At 38.2% G+C, this 23,578-nt stretch overlaps 1 protein-coding gene across 1 annotated transcript in view; it reads left to right on the plus strand.

The window, feature by feature from the left end:
• The window catches only part of stox2a (storkhead box 2a), an 87,575-nt gene extending 65,271 nt beyond the window's left edge, over positions 1-22,304 (plus strand). The window contains exons 2-4 of the mRNA XM_051702884.1: positions 4,436-4,588; positions 9,884-12,347; positions 18,494-22,304. Coding sequence (XP_051558844.1) covers positions 4,436-4,588; positions 9,884-12,347; positions 18,494-18,695 — 2,819 coding nt within the window. The 3' untranslated portion in view covers positions 18,696-22,304. The remainder of the gene's footprint in view (positions 1-4,435; positions 4,589-9,883; positions 12,348-18,493) is intronic.
• Positions 22,305-23,578: the final 1,274 nt, after the last annotated feature.

A 23,578-nucleotide genomic window follows, 5' to 3' on the forward strand; every position in this document is an offset into this window, starting at 1 on the left:
CTTCTTCTGCTGAACACAAACAAACATTTTTAGAAGAATATTTCAGCTCTGTAGGTCCTCACGATGCAAGTGAATGGTGACCAAAATTTTGAAAATCCAAAAAGCACATAAAGGCAGCATAAAAGTAATTCACAAAACTCCAGTGGTTAAATCGATATATTCAGAAGCAAAATGATAGGTGTGGGTGAGAAACAGACCTATATATATATACATACATACATACAGGTGCATCTCAAATTAGAATGTCGTGGAAAAGTTCATTTATTTCAGTAATTCAACTCAAATTGTGAAACTCGTGTATTAAATCAATTCAGTGCACACAGACTGAAGTAGTTTAAGTCTTTGGTTCTTTTAATTGTGATGATTTTGGCTCACATTTAACAAAAACCCACCAATTCACTATCTCAAAAAATTAGAATACATCATAAGACCAATAAAAAAAAAAAACATTTTTAGTGAATTGTTGGCCTTCTGGAAAGTATGTTCATTTACTGTATATGTACTCAATACTTGGTAGGGGCTCCTTTTGCTTTAATTACTGCCTCAATTCGGCATGGCATGGAGGTGATCAGTTTGTGGCACTGCTGAGGTGGTATGGAAGCCCAGGGTTCTTTGACAGTGGCCTTCAGCTCATCTGCATTTTTTGGTCTCTTGTTTCTCATTTTCCTCTTGACAATACCCCATAGAGTCTCTAGGGGGTTCAGGTCTGGGGAGTTTGCTGGCCAGTCAAGCACACCAACACCATGGTCATTTAACCAACTTTTGGTGCTTTTGGCAGTGTGGGCAGGTGCCAAATCATGCTGGAAAATGAAATCAGCATCTTTAAAAAGCTGGTCAGCAGAAGGAAGCATGAAGTGCTCCAAAATTACTTGGTAAACGGGTGCAGTGACTTTGGTTTTCAAAAAACACAATGGACCAACACTAGCAGATGACATTGCACCCCAAATCATCACAGACTGTGGAAACTTAACACTGGACTTCAAGCAACTTGGGCTATGAGCGTCTCCACCCTTCCTCCAGACTCTAGGCCCTTGGTTTCCAAATGAAATACAAAACTTGCTCTCATCTGAAGAGAGGACTTTGGACCACTGGGCAACAGTCCAGTTCTTCTTCTCCTTAGCCCAGGTAAGACGCCTCTGACGTTGTCTGTGGTTCAGGAGTGGCTTAACAAGAATACGACAACTGTAGCCAAATTCCTTGACACGTCTGTGTGTGGTAGCTCTTGATGCCTTGACCTCAGCCTCAGTCCATTCCATGTGAAGTTCACCCAAATTCTTGAATCGATTTTGCTTGACAATCCTCATAAGGCTGCGGTTCTCTCGGTTGGTTGTGCATCTTTTTCTTCCACACTTTTTCCTTCCACTCAACTTTCTGTCAACATGCTTGGATACAGCACTCTGTGAACAGCCAGCTTCTTTGGCAATGAATGTTTGTGGCTTACCCTCCTTGTGAAGGGTGTCAATGATTGTCTTCTGGACAACTGTCAGATCAGCAGTCTTCCCCATGATTGTGTAGCCTAGTGAACCAAACTGAGAGACCATTTTGAAGGCTCAGGAAACCTTTGCAGGTGTTTTGAGTTGATTAGCTGATTGGCATGTCACCATATTCTAATTTTTTGAGATAGTGAATTGGTGGGTTTTTGTTAAATGTGAGCCAAAATCATCACAATTAAAAGAACCAAAGACTTAAACTACTTCAGTCTGTGTGCATTGAATTTATTTAATACATGAGTTTCACAATTTGAGTTGAATTACTGAAATAAATGAACTTTTCCATGACATTCTAATTTATTGAGATGCACCTGTATATATATATATATATATATATATATATATATATATATACACATACACTACCAGTCAAAACTTTTGAAACACTTGACTGAAATGTTTCTCATGATCTTAAAAATCTTTTGATCTGAAGGCGTATGCTTAAATGTTTGAAATTAGTTTTGTAGACAAAAATATAATTGTGCCAAAATATTAATTTATTTCATTATAAAACTAAAAGTTTATTTAAAACAAAAACATTTTTTGGAATTGATGACTTGGACCAAATAATAAAGAAAAGCAGCCAATAAGTGCCCAACATAGATGGAAACTCCTTCAATACTGTTTAAAAAGCATCCCAGGGTGATACCTCAAGAAGCTGGTTGAGAAAATGTCAAGAGTACATGTCTGCAAATTCTAGGCAAAGGGTGACTACTTTGAAGATGCTAAAATATAACACAGTTTTGATTTATTTTGGATTTTGTTTAATCACAACATAATTCCCATAGTTCCATTTATGTTATTCCATAGTTTTGATGACTGTACTATTATTCAAAAATGTGAAAAAAATTATAATAAATAAGTGTTTCAAAACTTTTGTGTGTTTCAAAAGTCCTTTGTAATATAAATTCCTGTATTGTAATCCCTGCCTTGTAGGTGGTGATATGCACAAAGAAGAAAAGAAGAAGGTGAAAGTGGAAATTGCTAGTAAAAAAAGGGCTTAAATATTAAAGGGATATTTCACACAAAAACTAAAATAAAAATTCTGTCGTCAGTGACTCAACCTTGTGTTGTTCCAAACCTGTATGGCTTTCTTTCTTATGTTTAACAAAAAAAGATTATGTTGAGTAGGATGTTCATGTTGCTCTTTTCCATTCAATAAAAGTGAATGGTGATCAGAGGCTTCTGTCCTCGGAACACAAAAGATCACCCGTGCTGCTCTTTTCCATTCAATAAAGGTAGATGGTGAATAGTATCTGTCAAGCTCCAAAAATGAAAAAAGAAAAAAAAAACCACCATAAAAGTAGTCCATTCAACTTCTGTGATATTCCAAGTTTTCTTAAACCATGTAATTCAGATTAGCGCTATTTTTTATTTTTAATGGGAATTAAAACGAGGCTGTGTCATTTCAGTAGATAAAGAACTCCAGAAAACACAAGATGTGGAAAATTAGATGTGATCTAGGAGCTTTATGCAGCTGTATATAGTACTTGCCATTAAGGAGACTGTAAGTCTAACCACCACACAAATATTCTGAGGGTCTCTCAGCGTCACCACCGGATTGGCACCACCTGGTCAGAGTCCTGTCTCAAATAGGCACTTCCCCTTCCGGTACAGAGAATTGCAAAGGAATACAGAAGTACTCCCCCCAGTGGATGGAGTGTGTATTGTGGAAGTGTGGTGTCTATCTGAGCACCTAATCTATTCCTAACATCCCTCTCCCCATAAAAAAAAAAAAAAAAAAAGAAAGTCCACACATTATTTTAATTTTTTCTCCATTTAATATATATATTAAATGGGGAATATTGACGCTATATATATATATATACATATATATATATATATTTTTTTTTTTTTTTTTTTTTATAATTTTCTAGATATTTTCTTTTTTATTATTTATTTTTTTTAAAGGGTGGCTCCAAAAATCAGAGTGTTACTCAACCTAGCCCTTACAGGTTCCACTGGTGCGACCTCATCCTCACATAGATCTACCCCAGAGGTATTCAGTTAAACCCTGTGGAACAATTTAATAATTTAAAGTTAAGAACCGTAAAGAGTAAAAATAGTAAAGCAATCTCTAGCACTCTTCACACTGTATGTTTGAATGATGCTTGTAAAAGTTTGATGGAACCTTTCAATCACACCCTAGGCCTCAGGATAGTAGGGAGAGGACGTAAAAACATGTTTGATTTTTACTGAGCTCTGCTTCTAGTAAATCCAATATGCACAGCACAGCTCTTATTGGGATCAATATTGACGCATAGCAAGACCCCCACTGGGGTCTTTCTGCCTACGCAGGCAGAGGGGCTTATCGCTGAGTTGTCACTATAAGGTCACATTTGGCAACATACGATCACACCCTGGATAACCTTCATGCCACTGGAATTGGAATTAAATTAAATTTTAATTTTAATTCAAATACTGGTGTGACAGTATAGCATCTTAAAAGTTGCCACAACCCCCTCTCTTTCTCCTCTGAATATTGGTATTTAGAATAGTGGTTCTTATAATCATGGAAAACCTGGAAATATCAGGGATTTTTCATTTGTGATTTCCAGGCCTGAATAACTCATAGAAATCTTAAAAATTCATGGAAATGTTTTTCTAGTTATGCTCAGCTCTAAAATATTTCTTTGTCCAGATATTGCTCTTTGTGAGTGCAATCTCTTTTAAATTACTTTTAAAATTCCTTGAGTGACTGGAAAAGACACCTTTTCTTTTGTCAAAAGGTGTTGGAATCCTGGTCTTTACAATTATCTGTCTTGCATTTCCGGTATAAGTAGGCCTACCAGTTTGAAATCATTTTGAACCCATTGTCTTAGATGGTTTTTCTTTTCTGCCTTTTTTGGCAGCTGATTGGTCCCTTTTCTTTAGTTTCTGAACATGTATATTTCAATTTAGGAAAGTAGGAGTTAACATGATTTTCTTTGTATGTGTCTTTCTAGGTGATGTATCTCCGATCAGTATGTCACCTATCAGCCAGTCTCAGTTCATCCCTCTGGGAGAGATTCTGTGTCTGGCAATCTCAGCCATGAACTCTGCCCGCAAGCCTGTCACACAAGAAGCGCTGATGGAGCACCTTGCCACCTGTTTCCCAGGTAGCCCTTCAAACTCTTATGAACACACACACACACACACACAAACACAAACACAAACACATTTACTTAATCTAAATGAGACCATACCATACTTCTATTGTTTTTATATAAAGCTAATTATAATTACAATGGACAAACCCCAAACCCTACCTCTAAAAGAAAACTTTTGCCATTTTTTACATTTTAAATGTATGCATAAATAGTTGATCTGGTTGAGGACATCTCCAGATGTCCCCAAATGGAGGTTTTGTCAAATATAGCTCATTTCTGGAGACAATTTTGTCACCAAAGTATCTAAAATAGTTTTCAATTAATGTGATATTTATGTGCACAATTTTTCATCTTTTTAAACAAACAATCACTGTCCCCAATACTGCTGTCATTACCATCATGCCATGGATTTTAGAGAACCATTTAGTTTTTTCAAAGCTGTTTATATTTGGTAATTATGGAAAGAGATAACTGACAGGGGAGCATATCTCAACCAGGGCAGCAGAGTGACAGTTTGAAGATCAGAAATGTTAATAATTTTAAGATTTAAACTTCATGATCTGAGAGTAGCCTTATTAGGTACCAAACCAGGCCCCGTTTCCCTGAACAATTGTTAAGAGCGTTTTCTGCGAGTGATTTTTTTACATTTGTTTCCCAAAACTGCATTTAACATGAATGCTGTCGCTGTCCACTGCTGAAATGTGACAGTGTAACTTCATTATATTTATAAGTAACTGTATAAATACTTATAATTTACCACGCTGGGAAATGTCTACATTTATTTTTTTAATAATCAACCTAATTATACATATTAAATATGTAGTTTTGTTCATTTTGTGCAGAACCATCCATTAGGAGATTTTTACACAATCACTGCTTCGTTCATCAGTATGCCCCATGTCCTGTTTTTCTGCAGTGAAACGGTTGATCCCTGTTGGACTACATGTCCCGCATGGTAGGCATTGTGTCCCAGACTGAAGCTTAAAAAGGCCCAGTGCCGTCCCGTTTAAGGGCTCAAAATGCTCAAGTGTCCAGTATTCCCATAACAAAAGTTGGCAACCCTACCTGCCAATGACAAGCATATATTGAATATGAGGTTCATCGTGATGCCAGTATTGCAGAGAACAAAACATGGAGGTGGAAGCTACGCAAGTGTTGGTCTGCTCTTTGCCACTCCAAAAAGATTGCTGTGGCAATAAAACAATGTTTTGTGATACGCTTGAAAATGCCTTTGGGACACTTTTTTCTTCACTCCCTCTGAATTTAATACATATAGTTGTCTGCAAAATCATCCCACACATAAATCAGTGTAGGCTAATTAATTGTTTATGTATTCTTTAATTTATCTTTTTGATGCATTAATTGTTATTTTGAATTGTTGATTAAAATAAAAAAAAAGAATAAAACATAAAAATATCCTGATATTAAAGTCTCATTGTTTACTGCGTTAAGTTCAAGCACCTCAACATTACTTATGGTGTATTAAGTGTAATTTCGTGATTTTCCTGCAAGTGTCTGCATAGTGTCTCACTACAAACTTTTTTGCGCACTACGATTACTCCAGAGCACTTGTAAATCTACAACCATTTTCAAGTACTACTTAAGTTACGATGGCTTTGGAAAATAGGCCGCAAAACTAAGATGAATTGTAAGATGGATTCTACGATCTACTTAGGCTTATGATGCTTTTGGGAAACGAGACCCCTGGTTAGTATTTGAGAATCATTATTTGGAAACAATCCATTTATATTTAGTTTTCTAAGTTAAATATCTAAGTTAATTGACTGCTAGCTAAATTTTTGTGCTAGTAAGTCCAAGATTCATCCATCACACTATCACACTACACCATTGCACATTACAGGTGCATCTCAATAAATTAGAATGTCATGGAAAAGTTCATTTATTTCAGTAATTCAACTCAAATTGTGAAACTCGTGTATTAAATCAATTCAATGCACACAGACTGAAGTAGTTTAAGTCTTTGGTTCTTTTAATTGTGATGATTTTGGCTCACATTTAACAAAAACCCACCGATTCACTATCTCAAAAAATTAGAATATGGTGACATGCCAATCAGCTAATCAACTCAAAACACCTGCAAAGGTTTCCTGAGCCTTCAAAATGGTCTCTCAGTTTGGTTCACTAGGCTACACAATCATGGGGAAGACTGCTGATCTGACAGTTGTCCAGAAGACAATCATTGACACCCTTCACAAGGAGGGTAAGCCACAAACATTCATTGCCAAAGAAGCTGGCTGTTCACAGAGTGCTCTATCCAAGCATGTTAACAGAAAGTTGAGTGGAAGGAAAAAGTGTGGAAGAAAAAGATGCACAACCAACCGAGAGAACCGCAGCCTTATGATTGTCAAGCAAAATCGATTCAAGAATTTGGGTGAACTTCACAAGGAATGGACTGAGGCTGGGGTCAAGGCATCAAGAGCCACCACACACAGACATGTCAAGGAATTTGGCTACAGTTGTCGTATTCCTCTTGTTAAGCCACTCCTGAACCACAGACAACGTCAGAGGCGTCTTACCTGGGCTAAGGAGAAGAACTGGACTGTTGCCCAGTGTTCCAAAGTCCTCTTTTCAGATGAGAGCAAGTTTTGTATTTCATTCGGAAACCAAGGTCCTAGAGTCTGGAGGAAGGGTGGAGAAGCTCATAGCCCAAGTTGCTTGAAGTCCAGTGTTAAGTTTCCACAGTCTGTGATGATTTGAGGTGCAATGTCATCTGCTGGTGTTGGTCCATTGTGTTTTTTGAAAACCAAAGTCACTGCACCCGTTTACCAAGAAATTTTGGAGCACTTCATGCTTCCTTCTGCTGACCAGCTTTTTAAAGATGCTGATTTCATTTTCCAGCATGATTTGGCACCTGCCCACACTGCCAAAAGCACCAAAAGTTGGTTAAATGACCATGGTGTTGGTGTGCTTGACTGGCCAGCAAACTCACCAGACCTGAACCCCATAGAGAATCTATGGGGTATTGTCAAGAGGAAAATGAGAAACAAGAGACCAAAAAATGCAGATGAGCTGAAGGCCACTGTCAAAGAAACCTGGGCTTCCATACCACCTCAGCAGTGCCACAAACTGATCACCTGCATGCCACGCCGAATTGAGGCAGTAATTAAAGCAAAAGGAGCCCCTACCAAGTATTGAGTACATATACAGTAAATGAACATACTTTCCAGAAGGCCAACAATTCACTAAAAATGTTTTTTTTTTTATTGGTCTTATGATGTATTCTAATTTTTTTGAGATAGTGAATTGGTGGGTTTTTGTTAAATGTGAGCCAAAATCATCACAATTAAAAGAACCAAAGACTTAAACTACTTCAGTCTGTGTGCATTGAATTGATTTAATACACGAGTTTCACAATTTGAGTTGAATTACTGAAATAAATGAACTTTTCCACGACATTCTAATTTATTGAGCTGCACCTGTATATAAAAAATCCACACTTTCACACATACAAAAATCTACTTGAATGTTGATCGAGGCCTTTATTCCAGGGTCAGATATTTATTCCAGCACCAGACCCCTCTTAATTCCAGGACATATGGCATGTTTTAACATGGATAATAAAGAGGTTTGAAGAAGTTTAATTTTTTAGTCAAAAGCACCCCAACCGAAGAATCACAAACCAATATTTTTGGAACAAAATACAATATCATGTTTTTTTTCTGTTCTGCTGTAATTATTGGTTATGAATGTTAGTTGTGACTGTTTCGGAGTAGACAATCCAAATTGGTTTTCTCACCTTGTTTAATTTTATGTCTTGGTACAGGTGGAAATGACAATGCTGTGAATTGGCTTCAGATACAGAATAGGGAGTTTCCCAGGGGAAAAAATAAAGCAGATTTTTCATTGTACTTATAACAGAAGGAATGTCCAAAGCTATTTGGTATTTTTAAAACATGATTTTCTTTTAACTGTGTAGAGTGAGCCTGTTGTACACCTTACATTGCCTAGCAGTGTGCAAAGTGTGCAAACTTCACCTGAATAAGGCCTATTTGCCTTTCCTTAAAGAAGGAGTGAAAAAAAAAAAAGAACAGAATCTCTGGTTTGCATCATGTTGGTATGGCAACTATTACAGTATGATGTAATGGCAGTCAACCCTTAACCCTGACGAGTTACAGCTTATCTGCTCCTTTATCCATTATGTGTGTGCATGTGTGAGTGTGTCTCTGTGTTTGAGAGTTTTGAAAAGCTGATTTGGGCAAAGTGAGGACTGGAGTGCAGTGAGGACACCATGCACCCTGTAGCATAGTCTACTGTTGGTGTTATTTGTCTGTGAGTGTACAGGCCATGTTTACTGAGTTTGTGCAAGTGATATTAAAGCTGAAGTATGTAATTTCCACTAGAGCCACCAAGTGGAATTGCAAAAATAAACATTGTTTTCAAAACAGCTTTCTGAACACGCCCTCTTCTGCCGTTGTTCGAACATACAGATAGTCCCGCCCCCAACTCACGCCACTGGTCGAGTCAATGTTATTGTCTCTCTTGAGATGGTTCGCTACAAACAGTAATTTTCATAGTGCCACAGAGAGACAGTTTTTACAGTTTTCAAGAAAATTAACCTATAAATGGCTTACTTATGGCTGTCTCTGCATATTAAGCTGGGATAGGAGAAAGTATTTTAACACCAAAAAAGTTACATACTTCAGCTTTTAACTCACCGAAACATTCACAGCACTAAGCCTTGCTACAGAACTAATGTCTATCTTTGAGTGTCAAACTAAACAATTTTAACTGAATAAATATATAATAAATCCTCTTTTTTATAAATAGGAATTTTACAAAAATGTATTAATTTAGTAATTAATTTATGTCCCATTACTTTAGATTACGAATTTTCATATACATTTTATTGGCTTTAATTTTTATGTCTTTGATATTAAAGGGTAATCACCAAGATTTTACAGTATCTTTTTTAAATCATATAAGTTAATCTTAAGTCACACAGTGGCAGTTTTTGCCGTCTTATTACATGGAGGGGCTTAAAGACGTGATGATAAAAGATGAAGTAATGCCTGGTCTGCCGTGATTGGTGGTGACATATATCAACAAGCAAGACTCTTCTTTTGATTGGCCTTCTGTTGTTATTTGTGTGATTACATCTACTCGCGGTCAATCCTACTTTTGGCATGTCATAGCTTTTTTGGACAATGCTGACATAAACATGAACCAGCTAATCTGCTACATTTCACAAAGTTTAGCCAAATACAAAAAGTAGTGTCAGCACTAATATTAGTTTTGCATTATAAAATTTATTATGAAAATTACATGTGGTTGTATTTTCTTCAGGTGTACCCACTCCGAGTCCAGAGATCCTACGGCACACGCTGAACATGTTGGTACGGGAGAGGAAGATCTACCCCACGCCAGAAGGTTACTTCATTGTTACTCCACAGACCTACTTCATCACCCCCTCCCTCATCCGCACCAATAGCAAGTGGTACCACCTGGACGAGAGGCATCCAGAACGACAGCAACAGCAACCACAACAGCTTCAACAACAGCAACAGCCACCACCACAACAGCAATGCACCTCACCACAATCTGGAACCATCACTCCCTCCACCTCTGGCTGTGTGCGAGAAAGACCAAACCCTAAGAACCACTGCGACTCCTATAATGCATACTGGGATGAGGTGCCTAACATCCATACCTCCACAATTCAAAGAAAGTCCCCAAAAGAACCCAAAGGAGATCCCCCTTCATACCCACAACCCCCACCCCCTCCACCTGCCATTCAGCACCCCCCTGACCCCACAGACAAGAGCAAGACCATGGCTGCCACCTTTTCTTATAAGACAGACACACTAACCAAGAAGAAGGAGGGCAGTGGTGGGGGCAGCAGCGAGAGGCAGTCTAAGAAGTTTGGCCTAAAGCTGTTCCGTTTGAGCTTCAAAAAGGACAAGACCAAACAGCTAGCCATCTTTTCAGCACAGTTTCCTCCAGAGGAGTGGCCCCTGAGGGATGAGGACATGCCTTCATCTGCAGCCATACCTCGTGAGGTGGAGATGGAAATTATCCGCCGTATCAATCCAGACCTGACAGTGGAGAACGTGGCCCGTCATACTGCTGTCATGAAGCGGCTGGAAGAGGAACGTGCTCAGCGCAACAAGGCCAGCTCATCTGCACAGCACAGCGCCCGCAGTCGTCGCAGCCGAGGCCACCGGCGTGTGCCACACGGGAAGTCGCGTTCTCACAGCAAGACACGGGCTTCTCGAGGAGACCCCTCGGAGGGCTCTAATCTAGACGTGCCTGCAGTAGGCTTGGAGAGGGACTACCGTTTTTTCAGTCACTCACTGGTACGCTCACCGAGAGAGGGAATGTACACGGTGGAACGCAGAAGTGGTGGTGCCTACCTTGTCCACAGCAACCCCAACATTGCTGAGTCACACTTTCCTGTTACCCCAGAGTGGGATGTATCAGGGGAGCTTGCAAAGAGGCGGACAGAGATGCCTTTCCCTGAGCCTTCACGTGGGACATCACATTCAAGGGTGCACCGTAGCCACAGCCACACGCAGGACCGCAAGTCACGCAACGAGCGGCCTGATAAGGCTAAAGAGCGATCACGTTCTATGGACAACTCCAAGGGCCCACTGGGAGGTGGAAGCTCTACTCTTGGCACAACTGAGGATTATGACCACAGTCCTGACGACAGAAGCCGTTATTATACTGATGACGGGACACTGAGGGCCTCCTCACAAAAGGTCCCACACTACTCATGCATCATGTTTTCTGCTGCCAAGTTCAGCTCGGAAATGTCTGTACCTGATATGGGCAAATTGAGTCTGGATGAATCAAGGCTCTGTAGCCCTCTCAAACGGAACAAGAGCAGGGATAGCCTGCCAGCCTACAGTGACCTGAAGGCCCTGTCGCCAAAGCCTTTGGCTGATGACTACTTCCAGTGCAATACATCGAATGAAACAATCCTTACTGCCCCACTGACTCTGGGCAAATCCGACCATGACACTTTAACCCCATCTGACGGAATCCACAAGGGCTCTCCTGCTGACCGGCAGACACCACACCTCCCCTCTCCGCACCCCATGGAGTACAAAGAGGACTCCTCCACCTCCAAGGGGCACAATGGTTCTGGCAAACCCATACCAAGCCAGACACCTGAACCTATGTCCAATGGACGTTTGATACAACATCAACACAGCACTAACCCAGGGGGCGGGGGAGGTGGTGGTAGCGCTGGTGGCGGGGTGGACAAGAGGAAAGAGATTTTCAGCAAGGACACTTTGTTCAAACCTCCACACAATGTTTTGACTGTGAGCTATGTGGACAGTGGCTACTCAAAGTCAGGCACTTTGCGCAAAACTCCGCATATGAAATCATCCGATACTCTAGAGACCCAACAGCCACCCAATTCCACCCCTTTGTCTGCTTCTGCACCAGCACCTACAGGCACAGAACAGGGTGCTCCCTCAACATCTGAGGCTGCTTTTGACTATTACAACGTGTCCGATGATGATGAGGAGGTGGAGGAATCCTCCCGCAAAGAGGCAACCCCGACTGAGGCAAAGGGGCGGGCAGGGGGTGGAGAGGGTGGCGGAGGCGGAGGAGGGACCATGCAGTGGTTGCTAGAACGAGAGAAAGAGCGAGATCTACAGAGAAAGTTTGAAAACAACTTGACTCTGCTTAGCCCTAAGGAGGGTGAAAATAATAACAGCCAAAAGTCGGCTCACTCAGCACGGCTGGACAGCATGGACAGCAGTAGTGTGACAGTAGACAGTGGGTTTAACTCCCCTCGGTAAGTACCTACGCCACAAACAGTAGATTGTGGATACCATTGTAATAGTAATTAATGTATTACTCTAATTGTGAGCTTATAATGAATGTACATTCTCAAGCTAATTGTAGATGCATTGCTATTGCTAGCTATTAGACCTGAAAGAGAGTTTCTGGTATAACTTAAAACAGAACTAAACTCTTCAGGAAGTTAGATCTTCTTCCTGAAGAGTTTAGCTCCAATTGTAATCAAACACACCTGAACCAGTTAATCAAGATTTTGGGGTTCACTTGATAATCATAAGCTGTTGTGTTAGAGAAGGGTTGGAACTAAACTTTAGAGGAAGGTAGATCTCCAGGATTAGGATTGAGCACCCCTGTCTTTGAATTTCAAGATACTGGTATTCCACTTTTTTTTTTTTTTTTAGATCATCTTATTACTAGGGGTGTTACGGTTCACATTTCTCACTGTTCGGTTTGTAGCACGGTTTTAGGGTCACGGTTTTGGTACAGTTCGGTAATTGTTATGTTCAGAAAAAATTCTACTGCCAAATCCGAAGTAAGAGTACTCTATATAGTAACAAGCACTTCAACAGGTTTCCCCTTGTGAAAAATCACCATGGTTTTACTACCGTAACCATAGTTTAACCATGGTATTTGTAGTAAAACATAGTGACCACAAAATTAACCATGGTTACTACAATACTATAGTAAAACCATGGCTACTATATAGATACTACAGTATTACTGTAGTAAAACCATGATTAATTGAAGCAAAACCATGGTTTGTGCCATGTCTTCTGTCATACATACTAGTAGTCCTTGTCTGTGCACATCGTTGACTTGAGTAAAACAGTATCTCAAAGCAGTCGTATTGCTCATGTGACAAACACATGCATCCAACGTATGGAACTACAGAGTCGTGGGTGGCAAACCGAGTGGTATTTTTACCGAGAACTGTTACACCCCTACTTATTACAGAAGTTATAATACTAAGTTCATTAATAAGAATATATGATATTAATGAGCAATGAGCTACAGTGACTGCATCCAAAAGCTAAGGCAGCTGTCCCCAGCCCTTCAATGACTTCACAGGCAGCGGTTTGCATATGAAGGCACCTCGGACAGTCTTCCAAGGCACCATAACCTCATCTCTAGTGATCTAAAACAAATTCATTTGTGCTTTAGACAACCATGCAAATATTTAGAAACTACTTATTTCAGTGCTTACCCACTCCATTAGATGTCATGTTTATTCTTTCAACCAACCAGCGCATCGTACAAGGATTTTGTGATTTTGGGATAAATAAAAGCAACGAAGGCTGGATCTATGCTGCCTTCAAAAATTTACCAGATGAAGGCATCTCAGTAGACAGAATATGATGCAAATATTGGATTCAGACTTGCCATGATGCATTCCTACATCAGTATACAGCCTCCTAAAGCAGCAATTTTCTAATTTTGGACATAGCCAATATATAACAGCTAAAAAAAAAAAAAAACATAAACTGCTGTGAATCAGCTTTTTTTTTTCCTGACAGCCAAACAAATGAAATGCTGAATTGTTTTTTTTTTCATGGGATATTTCTTTTGTTTTAATATGCTGTTTTACATCGATTATTCCAATGCCCTTTAATGGTTGAGTGAAATAAGTGCAATACATGTTTGATTTAAGGACATAGTTGCCATAGAGGCCTTATCTTTCCCCACTTTAGACCACCATAGCATATACACTGCTGTGTATACCAGACTTTCTACTCTTTTTATTTGACAAGGCCAAAAACCAGTGGGTTTCCCAGGGCTGTGTATGTGTTAGCAAAAGCCCTTTATGAGCGAGAGGGTGAAGACTTTTTTCAGCTGCTAAAAATAGACCCCTTGGGTCTGTGTGACTCATTCAAAGGGAAATGGCAGGGGTAGAATAACTGAGAGAGACTACATGTTCTGCACATGCTGTCTTTACGACTTACAATAGTGCACGTTTGTGTTTTTAGTACTTGCTGATCCAGGAGCAGTGGTGGAGGAGACGTGCGTTTTTGTGCACTCCTGATAACGACAGCGTGTAAAAACACATTTACAGTCAGCTACTTTTGTTTGCCCAGTCATACAGTATGTTCACTTATAATGCAGCAGCCAGTCAATGTGATTGTTAACAATCACGTTAAAGGACACGCTATAGTAATCTAATATTATGCTATTGCCTCTTTATGAAAAGAGTGAGTTTACATCATCATCATCATCTTGACCATTAGCCTATTATTATTAATCTAGCAAGTTTCCACAAAAAACAATTTTTGGTTTCCAGAACATTCCCAGAACAAAGCTTTAACCCTTTCATATATACCGTCACACATATGTGATGGTTAATAACCAGGCCCCTCAGAGTAGTGTTGCACATATGTGTTTCTGCAACAACCAGTTACGTTACAAGCTGCCAGATACAAAGCGGCTTTCGTGCCGACACAGGCTACGTTGGTCAAGTGTCTGTAGTTTATATTTGTTCAAACAGTTACTCATACAGTCTTTTAAACCACAGAATAAGTTTATTTTATATACATATATCCAACTCGTCACCAAAGTACCAAGATAAAAAGTTTATAGCTCGTATACGCACAGTCAATACATCAATTGCGATCTTCCTCAGATGCCTGCTGCAATTTGTTTGCATTAGTAGCGGTTGCCATTCGTCAAACATACAGCTACTCAAAGAGACTTTTCAAGCACATAGTATGTTTATTTTATGTAACAAACAGCCTAATTGTCACCAAAGTACCACGATAACAGTTCACAGCGTGTATATGCACAGCCATCACATCTAAACGCGATAATCCCATGCACGCAGACACGTCTACTTATTAGGTGCAGATGCGGTTTTCATTCACACAAACAGCAACTCAAACAGTCTTTTCAGGCATATAATATGTTTGTTTTCTGAAACAGACAGCCAGACTTTCACAAAAGCACCACTACAACAGTTTAAAACTCATATACTCACAGTGAAAACATGCTGATCAAGCGTGATTATCCGATGCACGAAGTCAAGTCTGTTTACATTAGTGCTTGACACACACACACACACACACACACACACACACAAAGTCAAACAGTGCATATAGGTAAACCGGACTGCTGATATTATTTGTTCATTTGTTTTTTACATTTATAAAAACTAAATAAATTAAACAAATACAGTACAGCAGATATAACCCATTTGTTATGTGGATTTCTGTGGCTGAATGAAGCACATGCAGATCAAATGTGCATTCATATACAGTATAGCTATCAGACAGCGACTAAGGTAATTAGATATTAAGATAATATATTGAGGTAGGAAGGTAGTGTATTCTTAAATGTCTTTCTCATCTGTTAATTTGAATGTGTTCAAATGCCATTTATTGTTAACCTATCTATTTTCTGCATTTAATTAAATGCTAGCCTGCTTCACTAATTTCACTCATAGTTGTCTGTCAACCTCAAATAATAAAATATGATGATAAAAAATGTGAACGAAAAATAAAACTTAAAAATAACCATTAGAAAACTTTCTGTATGCTATTTTAAATTTGTCCCACAAAAACCTCCCTGCAACGTTCTTGGAAGTTTAGTTTATGGTTACACAAATAAAACCTAAAAATAACCATTACAGAACGTTCTGCATAAGTTCTTTTAAGGTTGCCACAGAAAAACCTGCCTGCAATGATCTGGGAATGTTAGTTTATGTTGGTGCGGCTATCCTTATGAGGACTCTCTATGAAATAATGATTTTTATACTTATGAACTATAGATTCTATCCCCTAACCCTAACCCTAAACCTAACCCTCACAAAAAACTTTCTGCATTTTTACATTTAAAAAAAACATTGTTTAGTATGTTTTTTTAAGTGATTTGAATTATGGGGACACTAGAAATGTCCTCATTAACCACATTTATAGCAGAATACCCTTGTAATTACCAGTTTGTAACCTAAAAATTGTCCTCATAAACCACCCAAACCCGCCAACACACACACACACACATTTTTGGTGTGCCACCCTAAAAATTTTACTGTTCCCCACTGGCCACCCCATAAAAAAAATCCTGGAGGCGCCATTGTCCAGGAGTCTTTAAATCTGCAGCGTTTTGGACTATTTTTATATTTTGAAATGATTCCAATGACCTTCTGACCTCATTATTTAACAGATGCATGTTCTAGAGAGGCAAGCTCCATTCCAAAAATTTCATAGCAAGCCTTGCTCTCTCTGAACAGATTTTTTGCATTGTAATATTTATATGCTCTGTATATGTTTTGAGTAGCAAGATAAGATTTGAAAATAATAATTTTGTATTGGATTGGAAGCCATGTAAAGAAAAATGTGTGTAATACAATGTATTCTACAATACTTATCTATATATACTGTATGTGCCTTGTACTGATGATAAAAGTAAACAGCTTAGAATATAGTTGGGACTCAGCCAGATAGTGATGGAGCAATTTCACCACTCCCACACAAGTTTGGAGACCCTTTAAAGGAATATTTCACCCTACAATTAAAAGGCGTAATTTTCTCACCCTGTATGACATTCTTTCTTCTGTGCAACAGAAAATGAGTTATTTATAGCAATATGTTCAAGCTAATGTTTTCCATACAATGAAACAAATGGAAAAAAGGACAGGAAAAATAAGACAGTCAAGTAAAATTTTCAGTAAATATCAACTTAAATTTCTGTTTTTCCTCACAAAAAATTCAGACTTGACTTCAGAGGACTTGGAATATAGTCATGCATGAGTCAAATGAACTACTTTTATGATACTTTATGGTGCTTTTTTTGTCCTTTTTGGAGCTTGACTGCACTTGGTCCCCATCCACTTTATGGAAGGGAGCAGCTCAGACATTTTGCTAAACTTCTCCTTTGTGTTCCACGGAACATGAGGGTGGGCAAATGATTACAGAAGTTTCATTAAAAAATAATTTTCTTTGACAGAAGAGAGCTGTGATGTGGCTGGGCTCTGTCTGCCACATTAGCACACTAGACATTAGAGTCTAATGTTTGCTTCTGAATGAATAGCCCCAAAAAGCTTATGAGACAAGTCTCTCATTTTAAGACCCCCAGCAGCCCCTTTTCACTGACACACACATACACACATTCATTTGCTATTTTCTGGATGACTCATCACATTAGCAGTGATGTCATTCCGCAGCTTCTGGAAAAACACCAGCATAGCTCTTGTGCTTAGACACAATTTAGTTTGTGATTGATGTGAGTTAGTAATGCAATTACAGAGTGGGACATGCAAAAAAAAACAAAAACAAAAAAAAAAACTCTGCATGTATCTATACAGTACTGCTATTACATACATCATATTAGAGTTTAATCACTGTATTTAATCCAGTTCTACCTGCAATAGGAATATACTTTCTCTCTTACGCCTGGCTGTAAGTGCTTCTCTGGTTTGGTAGCGTCAACGCTGTAGTCATACTGTTATAAAAGACCATATTGTTTTTGCACAGCTAAACAATCTTTCAAACAAGAGTGTAACCATATGAAGGTAATGATGAGGCTGTGTGTTTTTGATTTAAAAGCTCAATGAAATCGCTTGATGAGCAAAATGTTCGGTCCTGTGTTGACGTTTTTCTATTGAAACAGGAAGTTTGGACGGCACATGTCGAAGGAGGCTTTTTTAACAGCCAGTAGACTTTAGTTACATGAACCAAAATGCATGAACCGTGATTTGCTACTTCTTGGTTGGTTGCAAGGGGAGGGACATTTTCCTTTTAGAGAGCATCTGATTGGAAGACACGTGGGTAGTGCTGGATAAGTCATCAGTATTTTTGGTCTGTTTTCCCAGAAGAGAAAGACTACTTCAAATGCATATCTGTGAATAGTGTATTTTGTCCACATTTAAGAGAAACCTAGCATAGAGATGGCCTCAAAGCTAACACACATGGACTAAAATCCACAAAACTCCAGTTTTGATCTAATGGGGTCTTAGCTGAATTGTTTTTGCATGATTCAAATTCATTCTTATCAATGTCTTATATATGTCTTAAACCTCTCTTTTTCAATTCTCATACTTCCTTTCCTGTAACACACTTTTGTGAAATCGACCTTTTTACCCTTTGGATTTATCTTGTTTCTTTCTCTCCCTGTCTCTTTCTCTCTGCTCATTTCCCTCCTCCACCTCTTTCTCAGCACACGGGAGAGCCTTGCATCCAACACCTCAAGCATAGTGGAGAGCAACCGGCGACAGAATCCGGCCCTAAGTCCAGGCCACATGGGTACCACCAGCATCGGTCCCCCATTCAGCTTCCGTGCAATCCCAGAGCCCCCTACCACGCAACCTGAGAAACTGCAGAAATCTCCCAACTGCCTTGCCTCCATCACCAGCGTCTGACATGGGCCCACCTGGGGTGACATAGGGTCAGGGTGATCTGCAACATTGGGGTGCCTCAGTGCAGGAGGTTGGGTGATTCCTTCCGTCTTGCACCTCGACTACATGGGGACTGTTAAACCAACAGGCATGGCTTCCAGAGACTGTTCTCACAGCATACAAGAAGGTCACAGGAAAAAAGAGAAAAAACAATTGGGGAAAAAATCAAAAAGGAAATTTCTCATCATAGGATTTACCTTAACAAGCAATTAATCAGGAAATTCTCCTGTTGGAATCAGCCGTTGTGTTCAAAATAGTCTTGAAGTAACTGGTAATTTGACAGTGTTTTATTTTCAGCAGTATTTTTTGTCATTCAGATTAGAGATCATTCTGCCAATGGGTTAAGCTTGCACGCATTAAGAAATAGATGCTGATGTGCAGGTCTAAAGTACTAAAGATGAAGATTTGTGATATTGGTGCACAGTTTAAAAAAAATTAGGAATAATTAAATTCATGATTCATAAAGTTGTATAGTATTCCAAAAAATAAACCCATTTGTCATGACACTATTAGCTACATTGGCAAAACAATAGGAATCATACTCACATGCTTATTAAAAACAATACGTAGACTGAATTAGTGAAAAAAGGATCTCGTTCTGAAATTAAAGGATTTATTTAGGAAACATTACTTTTTTTAACCCAATTTTATTGTGCATACAAGTACTTTGTATGCAACTTTACATTATTTAATGGATTTACCTGTTTCATTAAAGTTTATATCCATATTAATCTCAGGTCATGAATAGTTACTCTCCTAAGAAGAGGTAAAAACATCAGTCAGTCTGGAATCAAGTTTCTCTGGATCGCTTTGTTTATTACTGGAATAAAACATGCTCTTGGTAGACAAAAATGTAAATTATTTCAATTTAATCATGCTTATGCATAAGTTTAATTCAATGTATAGGTTATTTTGTATTATTTTATTCCCTTTAGAAATGAAAATCAAAAACAGGTGTACGTTTTATGCCGGTGTGAATCAGTTGCCTAGTCTCATGGACCAGGACACTTGTCAATGTCATTGTTGGTTTGGAAACATGCTTGTCTTGTGTGTAGCTTGATGGTTCTATTTGTTGTTGTGAGAGGGAGAGGATGTTGGGAAACGCAATGGCGGGAACACGGGTGCTGTGTTCGTAACATCTGTATGCTCCATGGAAAGGTCATAAAGTTCTCTTCCTTTGGGCCAGTGAGATTCAGAGACTCTGCCCTTTTGCTGCTGTGATAAAACCTTTATTTTCTAATATTTTCTTACTTGAGTTGAATCCAAACCACAGTGATATTTTATTTTCAACTGTTTTTTTTGTTTTGTTTTTTTGCATGGGAATTGAGCTGTTTTTGAACATTACACAAACCATGTCCCTGAAAGTATGGTCGACAGCTGATCTGGTTTCAAATTTTACCACAGCCAACACATTTTATGTATATTCACAATCTTCTCATGTTTTCAATAAATATTTGTTTACGGTTGGAACAGATGATTCAGTGAAAGTATGTACAAAAAATTTGCTCCACTGTTATTTATCATTCCTTTTAAATGTCAGAGACCAATATGGATTACATTACATTTTGACCTGCCTTGTGGTATATAACGCTCAGATCCATGAGCAAAGGCCCATTTTCCAAGATTGAATTAAACATTAAAATATTTGCTTTAAACATTTGGACTATGGCTTTAACTGTTTGACATGTTATCTCAAGAGTGCACCCGTCCTAATGGTCTTTTCCCTACTGGCAGTGACTCTGTGAGAATTGGGAAAGAGAGCAGAGCTCGTGTCACATCCATTGGTGCTATTATGTGGTGATTCTCCCTTTTTTACATTTTGTTTATTTGCTCATGTCCTCCACAGTCTCATTGCTTTTTGATGAGTGTACAGGTGGATATGCTCCAGTGGGACTTCTTGTTGTGTTTAAAATCAAAGACGTTCACCACTTTCAGCTCGCTCCCTCTCACTCCAGTATTATCCACATACACACACACACACACACACACACACACACCTGCAATCAGCCATGCAAACTACCCTAAACCCCACATACATGCACATAACTAGCTACCTCCACCACCTGTGTAACAACAAGGTAGGGACGTGTACAGATTTGGATTCTTTGCCTGTGGAACACAGCGCTATCAGCCTCTTCTCTGTGAATGTTGACAAGGAGTGGCGGACATTGTAACTAAGAGGACTTATTCTAAAATAATCAGTATTAAGTGCTGTAGTTTCAACTCAATTTTCACGTTTTTTGACAGAAGTGTCTTTTACTTATCTGCAAGTTGTGTATAAATCTGACAAGCACTACATCAGCAAAACATTGCAATTTTATTTCCTCCCTCCAGTTTGTGTACGTAGCCATTTTTAGTTCTCTGCTGTCCTCTTTACATGAAAATCTGTTTATCTAGTTCATGACTTCAAGCTCAGTGAGGATCAATTCTAGTTTGTTGAAAATGCATCTAGACTTAAGCTATATTCTAGATAATATGAGATAGAAATAAGCACCTCAACTGATTTCAAAATGGATCACATAGGCTTACCTTGTCAGGCTTTCTTGTATCCAACAAACTTAGTCCAAATCGAAAATAGTTCCACCACAGTGTGAACTACAAAGATGACCTTCTACCTGTTGGCAATACTGATTGCAATAGTATTGTGTTCAGTTTCCCATCTAATAATTGATAGGTCAGTGGTTAGGGTCCAAGCAGCCTCTTAAACCCTGTAGTTGGAGGTGGGATGAAGATTGTGTGAAAGACAAGAGCCTCAGATGATTCAATGGTAATTGTATATCATTCCTAGACATCATAAATGTACACCTGAGATTTACATTAGACAGAGTAAGCACTCCATAACATTTCAGCACTATAAAAATATACTTTCTTAATTCATTGCGATAGAGCTTTACTTATAATCCCTAACCCTAGTTTATTGAAGTATACCCCTCTCAAAATCACTTTAGTGTTTGAATGGTTTCTGATTGACTTCAATACAAAAAACAAGACCTATATTTGGCAAGGCTCTGTCAAAGGATGCATTTTGGTTTTCTGTCACATTTTGTGAATTTTAGTTTTTATTTTAACCCCCTCCACCATCTGGGAATCATATTTTTCTCTTTCTTTTTTTTTCTTGCTTTAGTTTTTGATAGATAAAGGGAGTAATGCAGCCAAGACTGCCTTGTAAAAAAACAAAAACATGTTTGCACTTAAATGCCTGGCCTCTGGTTGCTGTTTAGTCCATCCAAGACGGATGCTTTGTTTATATTGTAAAATATTTCATATGAAATAAAAATGACCATGAAATGTCTTCCCTTAAACATTATGGATTTTAGAACCACGTCAGACAACATTGTTTCTAAATGGTGACAGTGTACAGTATCATACTGTAAATGAAATCAATCTACCATGCTTAGTATAACTTTAAAAAAAACCTGAAAGTTATGAGGGATCTTTTTGTAATGTCTATAATATTTGAAAAGAAGTCCCTATTTGTGTAGTATGGTGTTTCATCGTTGTGGTAGTGTATGTGATAAACCCAGTTGGGAGATTGTGTTACTTTTTAAGACAATAAAATAACATGTTTCGTTATATGTTTTAAATGTCTCGTGTCTTGAAACCTTTCAGTGGAATGTCTGAAAGTTATAAAAACGGCCATATCTTGCATCAATATTTATCAATACATTCAAAAATACAGGTTGGATAAATTAAATCATAATCCATTAAACTTGTAGTTAATATTAACTAAACAGCATATTACACTTGTGTGGAATGTTTTATATCTATAATAGAAATCAATTTTATTACATTGATTCAAAATGGCCAAATTACAATTTCCTGAGAAGTTGAAATCAAATGACGGAAAATGGATGGAGGACGAAGGAGTTATTGTTGACAATATTTCCTCTCTTTCCAGTTTAAAACGGTTATTGCTACATCTTGCTCTTTGCAATGATGAGAGCATATCATACATGCAGTATATTACTCCATGAATTCAATTTGATTAGATAAATAATTGACAAATTTCCTAAATCATAATTTGTCTGTGACATTGTTTATTAGAAAATAATTGCTTTATTTAGAATCTATTGCCTTAGAATCTATTAGTTAAAGGGACAGTAACCCAAAAATGAAAATTCAGTCATTGTTTACTCACCCCTGTGTTGTTATAACCCCATATGACTTTCTTTATTTTTCTTAACACAAAACAAAAAACAAAACAAAAAAACATTTGTACACAGTGATGTCATACAATGGCAGTTTATGGTGACCAAATCTACAAGCTTCATAAAGGATGCAAAAGTATAATTCAGAAGTCTAATAATTATTGTATGAGACTTCTGCCTTGTTCTGAAGGCATATGATAAGGTTTGGTGAGAAACAAACCGAAGTCTAATGTATTATTAAGTAAAGTAACAGTAACTGCCGAGTATTTGCTTATTTGAATGATCTTGATTGCTCAGTTAAACAATATCCACCTCTTTTTGTCAGTGGGATTCACTCCAATATAACACCAGCGTGTTCTGTAATGTTACAAAGAGGCTTGGAAAAGTTTTTAAAGCTGCAGCCTAATTGTTCATTGATTGTTATTTAAAAACTAGTTATTTAATGTCCTGGCAACACTGAAGATTAGCCAATCTATTTTCCATTCAGTTTCTTTTTAAGGCAAGAATACAAAACACAATATATAAAGACAGATGACAGGTGTAAATTTCTTCACTTGATTACTTTTAATAATAAATTATATCTGATGTAGCCTTTCAAATGAATCAATTTCTGTTTTATTATTATTATTATTATTATTAGTAGCCTATTATTATCATCCATTTTTTTTTAGCATGACTAATGGAGGTTTGAGGGAGAGT

This window comes from Myxocyprinus asiaticus, chromosome 7 (genome assembly GCF_019703515.2).
Source record: "Myxocyprinus asiaticus isolate MX2 ecotype Aquarium Trade chromosome 7, UBuf_Myxa_2, whole genome shotgun sequence".
Classification (NCBI taxonomy): Eukaryota; Metazoa; Chordata; class Actinopteri; order Cypriniformes; family Catostomidae; genus Myxocyprinus; species Myxocyprinus asiaticus.